The 13,910-nt window shown below is 39.2% G+C and overlaps 1 protein-coding gene across 1 annotated transcript in view; it reads left to right on the forward strand.

The window, feature by feature from the left end:
* The window catches only part of COPA (coatomer protein complex subunit alpha), a 50,327-nt gene that overhangs the window by 1,271 nt on the left and 35,146 nt on the right, over positions 1–13,910 (forward strand). The window contains exons 2-7 of the mRNA XM_029227936.1: positions 1,599–1,712; positions 1,901–1,974; positions 5,724–5,804; positions 7,598–7,674; positions 8,403–8,512; positions 13,732–13,841. Of these exons, the coding sequence (XP_029083769.1) occupies positions 1,599–1,712; positions 1,901–1,974; positions 5,724–5,804; positions 7,598–7,674; positions 8,403–8,512; positions 13,732–13,841 (566 nt within the window). The remainder of the gene's footprint in view (positions 1–1,598; positions 1,713–1,900; positions 1,975–5,723; positions 5,805–7,597; positions 7,675–8,402; positions 8,513–13,731; positions 13,842–13,910) is intronic.

Raw genomic sequence — 13,910 nt, forward strand, 5'->3', positions numbered from 1 at the left:
AATCCTCGAGTTTTCTCTTCTGCTCCTAATTTCTTATCGGGCAGTAGGGAAGGAAAGTCGGGGTGGGGGGGAGGATATCAAAATATTTGAGAGTAAATATCCATTAATGAGTGTTCCTGTATATAACGGCGGGGGGAATGAACAACCTAATGGAAAGTGTAGAATAAGAAATAAAAATGTTCAATAAATAAATGAAAATACTCTTTATCTCACTAATAATGAAAGAAGTGGTCTTAGATTAGTAAAGCAAGCAAAACAACAAATAGGTGATAACATCCCATGTTGACCAATGTGTGCAAAATGGGTACCTTCAGAAACTTGGTGAGACTGTATGTTGATACAATCTTTTTGCAATCAGATAGTATCTACCAAAATGTGAAATTCACATACCCTATTCCTGAACAATCTCATTTCCAGTCTTTAGCCTAAATCAGTAATAATGCAAATAGGCTAGATTATGTGTGGAAGCATCTTCATTAGGTCCTATTTTCTGGTAGATAAAAGTTAAGAGAAAAAAATGCCCATGAGTAGAATAATTTTAAAATGTGGTGCATTTATACCTTGCAGTTATTAAAAAGAATGAGTCTACATTTATATGTACTTAAATGTAGTGAGATCCATTGTATATAGTTAAGTGAGCAAAGAAGTTTGCAGAACATTATAATGGTATCTCCATTTTCATAAAATGATATGGATTGCATTAAAAACCTGAACGACTACAGTCCAAACTGTTAGCAGTTGTTACTTCTGTGGACTTCCATTTCCAGTCATGATGGAGTAAGAGAGACCAGGTTTGTCTTCCCACCTTAAATACCTGCATAACTGAACAAAATGTGTGAAACAAAGGTTTTCAGACATTGGACAACAGGCAGTGCGAGAGTGATTCTTGAGAGAAGGGAAATAAACAAGATGAGTCCTATGATTGTTTTAGCTTACTACCTGGAGAGAGTTTCCAGGCTGCAGTACAGGGAGTGGGGAAGAGCCCCGTGGTCTCACTGAGGAGACAGAGTTTAGAGTTAAGGGAAGTCAAGACAGCTAGAAGTTGCTGGGCAAAATACTAGAGAAGAGGGAGCTGCACAGAGAACCCTAGAGTTCTGCAGGGGATCCTGTCAGGACTTTGAGTACTAATCTGCACATGCATGTGAAGAAATGACCCAAAGCCTGGGAAAGAATCACTAGAGAGCAGAAGGCAGAACAATCCCATATTGAGCTCACATACTGGCCAATATAGACCTCCTGATACTATAGGGCATGATATAGAGATTTCAGATGGGTATTGCTTTAATAGTGGTGCCAAATTAGGCCTAAGCTAAAGGCTGCTATGGACCCATCCTAACAAAACTTAAAAAGCAAGCCTCAAAAGGACCAACTAATTCCAAGTAACTGCATCCTAAACCAAAGCCCAACAGTATCTAAAGAAATATAACAAAAAATCCAGCATGTTAATACCATAAAATTCACAGCGTGTGGCATCCAATCAATGAATGTATGAACCTAGGGTCAACCTAGCTGTCCTGTTTTCTTATCAGAGTTGGCAGGAGGTGACATCGTGGGGCTTATTTAGCTCATTGGATCATTGTCTGTCTTTTTTCGCCCAGGACTCAGTTTTCACCCCAAAAGACCCTGGATCCTGACCAGTTTACACAACGGGGTCATTCAGTTATGGGACTATCGGATGTGTACCCTCATTGACAAGTTTGATGAACATGATGGTAAGATAACAGTTTCTAGGAGGAAGCTAAAAGAGATAAAAATATTTATTGTCTTCTGGAGTAGTTTCAACTTTCTTTAGGATTATAGAGCATGGGAGGGATAGAACTGGAAAATTCTGAATAAGAATCACCTTAGAGACTAGGAAGTATAACTCTCTTTAACGTGTATTGCCTGCCTTCTTCCCCAGGTCCAGTACGAGGCATTGACTTCCATAAGCAGCAGCCACTGTTTGTCTCTGGAGGAGATGACTATAAGATTAAGGTATAGAGGGTCTGTCATGACTGGGAGTAAAAGACAGGCAATGTGAAGTTTGGGAATTATGGAAGGGACTAAAAACCCAGACATCTCATTCATACAGAGCTCAGGCTTTTGACATTATCCAGAGCACTTATCCAGCAGACATTTATTGAATGCTTACTGTGTAGCAGGCACTGTTTTATATTTTTGGAATTCAAAAATAAGAAGTGGTTTCTGCTCTGAAGAGCTTTTATTCTAATGGAGGAGTTAAATATATAGCCAAATAATAGCATGTACAGTTTAGTGAGTAATACAATAGAGAGATAACCAAAGTGAAATAGGGAAGGACAATGTCGGTACAAAGACAAAAAGGTATGACATAGCTGGATACATTTGAGAAACTATAATTAGTTTTGTGTGGATAAAATCTGGACAAAAGGTGAGAGAAGGAGCAGAAGATGAGAAGGGCCAGGTTATGGAGTATCTCTTTGTAGTGCTCAGAAGTTTAGATGTTATCATACAAAAAACAATGAGTCATTAAAGGCGTTTAAGTAGAGGAGTGATATCAGATTCACATTTTTTTGAAAAGGTTACTTGAGTGGCAGTATAGAGAAAAGATTGGGTGAATTGGGCAAGACTGGAGGCAGATACCAGTTAGGAGACCCTTATAAAAGTCCATGTGGGAAATGAACAGAGCATGAGCTTAAGCAGTAACATTAAAAATGGAGAGGAGATGGGGGACTTCCCTGGTGGCACAGTGGTTAAAACTCCACGTTCCCAATGCAGGGGGCCTGGGTTCCATCTCTGGTCAGGGAAGTAGATCCCACATGCATGCCACAACTAAGGAGCCCGTGTGCTACAACTAAGGAGCCGGTTAGCCACAACTAAGGAGCCTGTGAGCTGCAACTAAGGAGCCCGTGAGCTGTAACTAAGGAGCCTGCTGGTCGCAACTAAGGAGCTCACGTGCCGCAACTAAGACATGGCACAACCAAATAAATAAATAAATAAATAAATAAATAGGACTTCCCTGGTGGTGCAGTGGTTAAGAATCCGCCTGCCAATGCAGGGGACACAGGTTCGAGCCCTGGTCTGGGAAGATCCCACATGCCGCGGAGCAGCTAAACCTGTGTGCCACAACTACTGAGCCTGTGCTCTAGAGCCCATGAGCCACAACTACTGAGCCCGCGTGCCTAGAGCCTGTGCTCCACAACAAGAGAAGCCACTGCAATGAGAAGCCCATGCACCGCAACGAAGAGTAGCCCCCACTCACCACAACTAGAGGAAGCCTGCGCGCAGCAGTGAATACCCAACGCAGCCATAAGTAAATAAATGAATAAACAAACAAATAAATGGGAGAGGAGATGGTTGTATCTAACTGAACCAGAAAAATTTACTTCATGAAAAAAATAGTCTTCATAAGCTACCTCAGGGAGTTATAAATTATACAGAAGAACTTAGGTGACAGGCGTGAAAAGTGACAGCTGCCTGTAGAGAAAAGAGGCATTAGAATTATAGGAAGGACAGTTCTTTCTGGTTTCTAGGTTTTAGGCACTGATCCCGGGGGCAGTTAGTGGAAGCTCAAATCACCTGATAGGCCTCAAAAGCTCCTAAGGGTATCACTTCCTTGTAATATTTCTAGTAAAGTGATGACCATTAAGTATTAATAATGGTTAACTTGGGTTCCTTATGATCTGTTTAAGAAAAAGACTGAGTGACATTGAAGAAAAAATTGTTTTTCCCCAAATCATTAAATTTTGAAAAGGAGTTATCTTTCATTTGTACAAAATATCCAGATCAGTAGAGCAAATCAGTAGAGACAGAAAGTTGATTAATGGTTGTCTGGAGTTTGGTGGGGGGTTGGGGGAAAATGAGGACTACTAATGGGTATAGTTTTCTTTTGAGGGTGATGAAATGTTCTAAAATTTATTGTGCTGATGGTTGAACAACTATGAATGTATTAAAAAAAAACACTGAATTCTATACTTTAAATGGGTGAATTAGATGGGATTTGAGTTATATCTTAAAGCTGTTATTAAATAAAGGAATTAGCTAGCTGTTGGGTGTGTACTGCTATTATGCTGTGGTTTAAATTTATATTTCTCTAATGAAAGTGGGATTATCTCAAAAAGTTATGTTTATGGACCATAATATTGTTTGCTATACTCAGATAAATGTAATATTAGTATAATCCTGATTTACAAAGAGAAAGGCAGGAATTACAAATGGCCAAGGTCTAAAAACCCTATAGGTCTTTCAGAATTCACAGTGCTGGAATTTGATAGAGGACTATAAAGGAGTCAAGACAGTTTGAAGCTAGAAATATGAAAGTTTAAAATACTGAACTCTATAAGAGGAAAAAAAGCTAGTTACAGGGCTTCCCTGGTGGCGCAGTGGTTGAGAGTCTGCCTGCCGATGCAGGGGACACGGGTTCGTGCCCCGGTCCAGGAAGATCGCACGTGCCGCGGAGCGGCTAGGCCCGTGAGCCATGGCCGCTGAGCCTGCGCGTCCGGAGCCTGTGCTCCGCAACGGGAAAGGCCCACATACCGCAAAAAAAAAAAAAAAAAAAAAAAGCTAGTTACAGAATAGTATTTATGGTATGATCTAATTTTTGTGTGAAACTCAAACTCCACTGTGTACATGTATATTTATTTATAGATGACTCAACAGATGAAGGTGAAGGTACTGGAATATTTTCACTTTTCATGTTATTTACCTTTTCTCATTTCTGCTGCACATACCTTTTGAGCATGTACTAAGTGTTAGCTGTTATGTTAGGTGCTAGGGGTATAGTGTTGAGCATGATGGACAAGGACCCCACCTTTAGGGAGCTTACATTCTTTTTTGGACAATCAGACTTAAGGGTTATTCAAATTTGTTACAGGAAATGGGATTACCTTTTGTGATTTATGAAAGAAAATTTAACAGTTTTTAAGTAAAAATAGGAAAGAATAGTAACAAGCTGGCCTAGATAGATTATAAACAAGCGTTAAATGTTATAGAAGGAAAAAAGGCATCTGACCTCTTATTTTTACATTTTTGGGAGTTTTTCTGGATGGGAAGTGTGAGCTGTTGTACACTTATGGTCCTGGTTTCAGCGTCTTCCTCAATTGTGTCCATTGATGCCTGATACTTTGGTAGTTGGCTTAATTTCTTATCTGAATATGATATTTTTCTGCTTAGCTCAGCCTAACTGAGCAATGCAGTATTTTCCATAGTGATGAGTTAAAATATGTTTACATGATAGATGAGTACAGACCATGAATGTATGGACATCATTTGCCATCAAGTTAGGAGTCTAACAAAAGATGATGCTATATATTATATCATTGTTTCCTTTGCAGTCATATCCATCCTACTTTTTCTTATCCTGAGCTAAGGTGATAGGTAAGCACTAAGTAAGGGATCTGTATTCAAGCTAAGAACACAGTAATGCAGTAGAAAGAAGAATTTCAAGTTGAGCCTTAGATAAGCATTTTGTCTTACGTTATCAAATACAGATGGTTTCTTACCAGAGAAAAAGAAAAACCTTTCCATAATTTTATCTTTAGGTTTCCCTAGCCTTGCCCTTTTTCCCTCCCCACATTTTGTTTAGCTGACTTATGTTTTCATTCATGGTCTTTTCCCCTCAAACCTTAAACAAGATTCCCTATCAAGATTCTTACCTATTTAAAAATGACAAAATATAAATCCAAACTTGTTTATTGAGAAACCTGGGCCTTATAGAGGTGCAAGACCTTATGTCCTATTCCTTAGTTGAATTTTTCTCTTTGCAGGTTTGGAATTACAAGCTTCGGCGCTGTCTCTTCACATTGCTTGGGCACTTAGACTACATCCGCACTACGTTTTTTCATCATGTAAGTAGCCATTGTGGCTCTTGTTTTAGAGCATTTTTCAGTTTCCCTGTAGGAATCTTCTACTTGCTTCTCAAGCATCCATGCTTTGATAACAGAATTATGTTATTGATTCTTCTAAGATCTGTGAGGTGTTGACCTTTCTGCTTTGTTTCCTTCTGCAAGAGGAAGCACTCAGTGTTATATTTGAATTTAATTTAATTGGATTCAGTGGGCTTTATGAGGAAGGCATTGATTCTCTGTAGGGAAAAGCAGAGATTTGATTTTAGGTTTGCTGAGCTAGCACACAAAAGTTTGCAGGCTAATCACATGTAGGGTATTATTAAATAGTGTGTCTAGAGGAAGGTCAAGGTACGATGCCATTTTGATGAGCTAACAAATGCTTTGAAACATTAACAGTCATGTGCTTTTATCCTAGGATTTTAGGGTCTGGTAGAGGCTATTCCTTTAGCCAAGCTTACTACCTTTCTTGATCTGTTAGGTATCACAGTAGACAGATACTGAGTTACAGATTAGAGACTCCCAACCTCTTAATCTAGTCCCAACCTGACTGGATTTCTCTATAATTATATGCTATTAGAATTCTACTATTCCTTGACTCTGAGTAAACTAAGTCTCTTGAATTAAGTAAGAAAGAATATAATGAAATAAACAATAAATTCCTGGCTAATAATACTTTATTTCCTTTTTTAAAATTAAAAAAAATTTAGGATAGAATAGGAGATGATGAATGCTAAAATTATAGCTGAAACATTTGAGAATGAGGGCCATTCAATAAGATAATTTACTCAGAAGGAACTAATTGTCATTGCCGTTCAGGGCTTGCTGAAGGCTCTTGCCTAGAACAAGTTGCCATTCAGCTGGAAAGTTATGAAAAGCTTATTTCCTTTTATTTTTTCAGTTTAATAAGTATATGTGTACCTTGTGCTTATTAAGTTCGTTGCTAAACACTGGAGATACAACTCTGACTAAGAAATACTTCCTTTCCTTAAAAAGCTTGAAGACTCTAAAAGGGCTGAATTGTTTTTACACGTTACTTTCTGCTTTGTTTACTGAGACTTGGGAATTTTTTGAGGCTGGATGGTCTGACAGGGAGAAGTCAGACTTTAAAACGGTATTCCAGGGCCTTCCCTGGTGGTGCAGTGGTTAAGAATCTGCCTGCCAATACAGGGGATACGGGTTTGAGCCCTGGTCCGGGAAGATCCCACATGCCGTGGAGCAACTAAAGCCCATGTGCCACAACTACTGAGCCTGTGCTCTAGAGCCCGAGAGCCACAACTACTGAAGCCTGCGTGCCTGGAGTCCATGCTCCGCAACAAGAGAAGCCACTACAATGAGAAGCCCGCGCACCGCAAGGAAGACCCAACACAGCCAAAAGTTTTTTTAAATAATAATAAATAAATTTATAAAAAACAAACAATATTCCAATCTTAGGGTTAAAGAGAAGAAATCCTTTCACAAGATCTTAATTTACAAGATTATTTATAAATATAAATCATATATACATATGCGCATATGTAAAAGTAAATGTAAATATGTTTTATACTATTTGCCTCTGAGAATCTATTATGTCTGGCTTCCACTCTTAAACCTTATAGCTGAAAGTGCCGAAGTTGGGAAAAGCTGGTAGAATGGTAAGGAGGAATAGATAACTAGCCTGATAAATCAAAATCGCTTAGAAACTAGCTGAGACGTTAGGCAACGGAATATTTCCTCCAAAGAGAGAAATGGGTTACTGCAGCCTGGAAGAACACATTTGTTTCATGTTCAAACCCTTTGTCTGGAATATTTTTCAGGAATATCCTTGGATTCTGAGTGCTTCAGATGATCAGACCATCCGAGTGTGGAACTGGCAATCTAGGACCTGTGTCTGGTAAAGCAGGAGACAGCTCAAAAAACTTTCATTTCCTAGTATTTTCATAATCAGCTTCTCTTCAGAATAATCATCGCCCTTCACTAATGGGCTGTGTCCACTGATTAATTACTGATTATATTTGTAAGACACTCTTGTGTATAAAATGATAAATACAGAAGCAATCTCATTAGTAATATATGAACCTGGATTTACTGGTCATTTCTTACCAGGCAAAGGAGGTCATATAGCTAGCCTCTTAGAACAAAATTTTTGGCTGGTTTTCAGTTCTGTTCCCGTGAAACCTGAGTCAAGATCTAGACTTCTGTCCTGCTTTGTATTTGGGTGTAGAGCTTTCCGTAAGTATGTAAGGACCATTTAAAGTTATGGCCTTTAAGAGGGATACCCCACTAAAATCTAACATAGCTTCCAGTATGAATTACTAAGATTTCATTTATTTTAGTATTTTAATGCATCTTTAATCTGAGAGGAAAGCTGTACAGTCTCAGTTCTCCTGAAGTTAGTAATATGTAGATACTAAAACATTACAGGCAAGAAGAGAGCCACTCTTGGAACAGCTGACCTTGCTTATTATTATTAGTTCAGAATTGTTAGGATGACTTGCCTTTGCCTCCAAAAAAGTATCATTGGACCTGCATCTGCTCAATATGGAACATGGTATTTAGCATGTAGGAATCTGTAGATTCCTGCCTCTAATTTGGTATTGTCTTTCTTTTTTCCTCTTGCAGTGTGTTAACGGGGCACAATCATTATGTAATGTGTGCTCAGTTCCACCCCTCAGAAGACCTGGTTGTATCAGCCAGCCTGGACCAGACTGTGCGCGTTTGGGATATTTCTGGTGAGCTGCCCAAGTTCAGGGGACAACCTAGTGGTGTCTGGCGCAAAACTGCAATTGCTTAAAATAGCGAGGGTAGTTGGCTTCGAACAGGAAAACTGAGAGTATTCTGTTCTCATATAATAGTGTCTTTGATTTTGAGGGTATTAAATCTGCTTTGACGGTTCTTCATGTTAGAGGTATTCTAAGAAACGTGGCTGCTCTAGAAAATTCATTTTAAGTTGAAGAAAATTTCACCTTTTAGTTCAGTTTTAGGGAGTATTTGATTAAGAATCGAGCTTTCCACTAAAATAAAAAAAAATCTTTGACAAAAATGAATTTTGGGAGTAGATTAGTGCAGGGAAGCAGGGCTCTTGGATCCTGTGGCTTCATTTAGAAATAGGAAAATCCTTCTATTATATATCTTCTAGTGTAAGGAGCATGAGGGTTGGAGGATGGATTTTCACGTCCAGAAAACCTTTTAACTGGCAGACTTCTAGGATGAAAAATAACTTGTAGATTTTGGAGAGTTGTCATAATCCCTCCTTTCACAGTTTGTATACAGTGTCTTGATTTTGGGATAAGGATTTAAATTTTTAGTGCTTTATAGAGGAGAACTGAGAATTTAAATGCAGAGGAAGGACTGTACCTATGAGATTGACATGCTGGAAAAATGGAAGTGCTTTGTTGAGAAATGGAATAGGGAAATGAAATTCTAAATGCTATGGTTCTCTGCCCAGTTAAATTTACTTATCACTTCCTGAATTGTTTCTAGTTGTTTGTTGCCTTAGAAATTCTTAGAGATTGGGTTCTCTGAGAGGTCCATGACTAGACCACAGAACACTGTTTTCATTCTGTAAAAGGAAGGACTCCTCATAGGTCCTTGCCTGGTTCTTTGTGGTAATAAAGAAAGTTGATAACTTTTCCCGACTCCCTTGTGGCATGGTGGGCTGGGGCAGTATGATACTTGCTGTTTTAACAAGCAAGTTAGACAATTTGGATTCCTGGGTGTAGCATTTGAAATGTTATAATAGCAGGTGTTTAAGATTCATGTAGTATAGAGACAAGCCAAGGGGAAGATGAGGACAGTTGGAAGTAGAACCTCTGCATCATGCTGTGTTTGCAGTTTCAAAGGTTCAGAATTAGAAGGGAGTGGTATAAACAAGACTGTCTTGGAGATAGGGCAGTTGTCCTCTCTTCTGCTAGGGCTTTTGCCATTGCAGTTTTTCGTCAGACTGGCTAGGCTTTTTGAAGTACACCCAGATGTGACCAGCCATGCCAGCAGAAGGTGTTAGGTACAGGCACTGTGAGCCTGTGTCCTCTCCTCACTGCTAGTACCAGGGAGCTTACTCTTCACTCCCGCAGTAACCTAGCTATGGCTTTCCATGGTTTTTCACTGTGCACGCATTCAAAGCACCCTCTCTGTCTCAGGATATGGGAGCCTGATGGGGTTGGATCCCAGGTCATGCTGTTCCAGCTGATCAGGGGCAATTACTTAGAATAGCCTTTCCCAACTGGGGATCTGTGAGAGAATTATGTGCTACTCAAACACTTTGAGTGACTGTTTTCTCAGTTCTTCTAAGAATGGTATACAGGTAATGCCATTCTAGATCATAGAGAAGTTAATTTGTTACATGCATAAACTGGTGGTTTGGCCACTGGGGCTTAATTCTTTCATAGTACATCGGGTTGGAGGGGCCTTATACTGCTCCACTCTTAAGAGTACTGTTTATGCCACCTGATTCTGGCAGAGAATGTGGCCAGAATCCCTGTGGCCTAGCTAAAGCAATTTGGGGCACTTAGGTGAATGGATTCTCTTTGGTCATCATGAAATGCCCAAGGCAAGAAATCCTTTTCTTCACTTTTGTAGGAAAACATATTTGCATCAGAATCAAAGGCCCTAAATCAGAGAAGAGAGGGAGAGGGTCTGACCCCATTGGGTTTATGCTTGCTCTTGACTGTGTAAAGTGCATGGATTACTATATAATAACATTACAATTGCTATACCTAGTATATGTGATACTGAAATTTTGTACTAATGTTACTAATGTTAATTCTGTCTTTACCATTTCTAAGTGTTTTTCTGTACTCACAACTCTCTTGATTTCCAGTAACCCTTTAACCAGAGTGGAAGGAGATGCTTTGGTATTTAACCAAGTGGAAGGAGCTTTTGGTTAGACTTACGCATTCTTTCCTTTTCTGGAAGTCAGCATACTCTTTTTAGCAGAGTTATTTTGCCTGGGTTCAAATAAATCTGAACACAGGAAGAGAAATTAGCAGTCAGCTCTGTTAGGAACCAGAGTTAATATTTCCAGTGTTTCCAGGAGGGAAAAAGTTAGAGAAAGAGAGCCAGAGAACAAAAACCCTCAAATTTAGAGGACTGGTGAAAATTCTAATCTTTCTGAGTGACTCTCTTTGAAGGGGGACACTCTCTGAACTAAATAATAAGAAAACAGAGGTCTTAAAGGAAAACCTGTCTTCTTGATACCCCTCCCATTAGGATTAACCCACAGGGCTTAGCTTAACTTGATCTTTTGTATTAGCCTGGCAAAAAATATTTGCTTAAAAGGGAATATATTTACAACCTAGATTTAAAAGATAGGTTACTTTTTTAGCTTGAGCTTCCAGGTAAACTGACAGTGAAATTATTTTAATGTGCTTATACTTTTGCATGTCAAGCCCATATAATTCAGTCTTAATCTTTGAAATGACTACTAAAAAAGTATTAATTTGCTGCCAAATCCTGTCCTCATCCCTCTCTTTTTACTACTTCCCCTGGTTCCCACTGGGAAGTGTGCGTCAAACTGGTCCATTCTGAGTGTGTCCTCCCCTCCCTCTGGATCTGAGTAGCTGCTGTAGAAATTTTCCATCTGTCGTTCAGTCCTAGTGAGTAGCTTGTCGAAGGCTCAAATATTTCTTCTCTAAGTATCTTTTCACTGCCTGTCACTATTCATCTCTCTGTTTTTGCTCTTCCCCTTTTCCTGGATCATTACAAGCAAGTGCAACAAAGGCTTCCATTCTGTCATACAGCTTTCCTTTTAATGTGCTTGTTGAAGCTTATTGGAGGTGAAGTTCCTCGCAGCTGTCTGTCTTTGTATGTTCCTTTGAATCTGTTTCCTGCACCAGACTCATTAGAAAAAGTTGACAGATCCCATTAAAGAGATAAATGAAATAAGTGAAAGGAGACATCCCTATGATGATGTATTTTTGAAACCTTAGGAGAATGAATTTTTTTTAAAGCATTGGTTTTATTTCTTTCTACCTGTTGGCTAAATGCTTATCATGGACAGAGTACAAGATAATTAAAACTGTCATGTCCTTTTAGGCACTTGCTTCTCTAATGCTGATGTTTAGGTGCCATTGTACTAGAAGAGATACATTGTAATTTTAAAACAATGAAGATAACTACAGTCATTGAACTTAAGTTTTTGTATTTTCTTACAGGTGCCAAAATTTAGGCTTAAAACTATGTAGGTTTTATTTTAAGTGATAGCTTTTATTTCCCCCCTATTACAGATATTTGTTCTTTTTACTTTATAAGTGCCAGGTAGTTTCATCTTCCTCTCCCCCCACCCCCAAATACTCCAAAAGATAGGATTTTAGTCCCAATTCTGTTTTCTCTCTGTAAGCTGGTATAATTATCCCTGCTTGCCTACCTCGAAGCGTCGTTACCCAGATCAGCTTTGAAAACACAAAGTGCTTTTCACCTGTAAGGTAGTAGTGTTACTGTAATTTTGGTTCTGACTGTAGCACAAAATATCAAATTTTAAAGACAGGTTGTGGTTGAGCCATAAATGTGGGCCCTATACAAATAAGACTCTCCTTATCTTGGTGTCTTTTTTGTTTTGTTTCGTCTGGTTTCTTCCTATCCTTCTATCTATCTATTTATTTTTGGCTGTGTTGGGTCTTTGTTGCTGCGTGTGGGCTTTCTCTAGTTGCAGCGAGTGGGGGCTACTCTTTGTTGCGGTGCACGGGCTTCTCATTGCAGTGGCTTCTCGTTGCAGGGCACGGGCTCTAGGCGCACGGGCTTCAGTGGTTGTGGCACACGGGCTCAGTAGTTGTGGCACATGGGCTTAGTTGCTCCGCAGCATGTGGGCTCCTCCTGGACCAGGGATCAAACCTGTGTCCCCTGCCTTGGCAGGCGGATTCTTTTTTTTACTTTTAATTTTCTTTTAACATCTTTATTGGAGTATAATTACTTTACAATGTTGTGTTAGTTTCTACTGTATAACAAAGTGAATCTGTTATATGTATACATATAGGCAGACGGATTCTTAACCACTGCGCCACCAGGGAAGTCCTTTTCTGTTGTTTTTGAATTATGGGCTGATTTCTCCCTTTAGTCTCCAAAAGTTTTAATAGCAAGATACATATATTCAGATCTATAACCAGTCTTTTGAGCAAGTGTTTAAAGGGATATGACAGTTTTAATAATTTTTGTCCCATGCTCAAGAGTCAAGAAGAAGATATGAGTATACTTTTTGCACAATTTGTAGCTTTACAATATCATCCACCAAACAAGCTGTTTTATATTTGATAGTTTTAGTTTCCTTAACTCCTTTGGAACTTCCCCATGAGTTGCCTAGAAGCTTCTAGTTTGAGAAACACTGAGCTGTGGCCTCCCCAAATGACTTTTCTTTTAAAATTTTTTGAGATGATAGAAGAAAAGTTGCTATAGATTTCATGAAGTTGAAAGTAGAAATTGAATGTTTACCATTTGAGGCCACATTTCAAGAATATTGAAGAATGGAAATGGGTGTTATCTCAAGTAGACAGCTCTTGAGATGAGGTTTGTTGAAGAAATTAGCTATGTCAGAAGTTTGGATTGTCCTCCTCTGGGAAGAAGTCCTAGTAATGGGTCTGTTAAGGGAGGAGAAGAGAAGATAGTGAATGTACTTCACTATTTTGAACAGGTTTTTTTTGTTTGTTTGTTTTTTGTTTGTTTGTTTTGGCTGCCCTGCACGGCACGTGGGATCTTAGTTCCCCAATCAGGGATTGAACCCGTGCCCCCTGCAGTGGGAACGTGGAGTCTTAACCACTGGACCTCCAGGGAAGTCCCTCGAACAGTTTTAGAAAGAGATAGATAGAAGCTCTTGCATCTTTCTTTAGTCTCTCTAAATTTCTTTTTCCCTTCTTTTTCCTTAATGTTAGTCTGTCACTGTACCTTTCTGCATTTCTGTCACTGTGCTCTTCTTGGTAACATTATGTTTACATTTTTCATCCCACTCCTTACCCCTTCAAAGGTCTAAGGAAAAAAAACTTGTCTCCTGGTGCAGTGGAGTCGGATGTGAGAGGAATAACTGGGGTTGATCTGTTTGGAACTACGGATGCAGTGGTGAAGCATGTACTGGAGGTACTTATCTCTCAGGGAAACAGTGACAATATGCCGTTCATTTATTCATCCCTTCAAGAAAGACTTATG

Source organism: Monodon monoceros, unplaced genomic scaffold (genome assembly GCF_005190385.1).
Source record: "Monodon monoceros isolate NGI ecotype Baffin Bay Population unplaced genomic scaffold, NGI_Narwhal_1 Super_Scaffold_18, whole genome shotgun sequence".
In the NCBI taxonomy this organism is placed as follows: Eukaryota; Metazoa; Chordata; class Mammalia; order Artiodactyla; family Monodontidae; genus Monodon; species Monodon monoceros.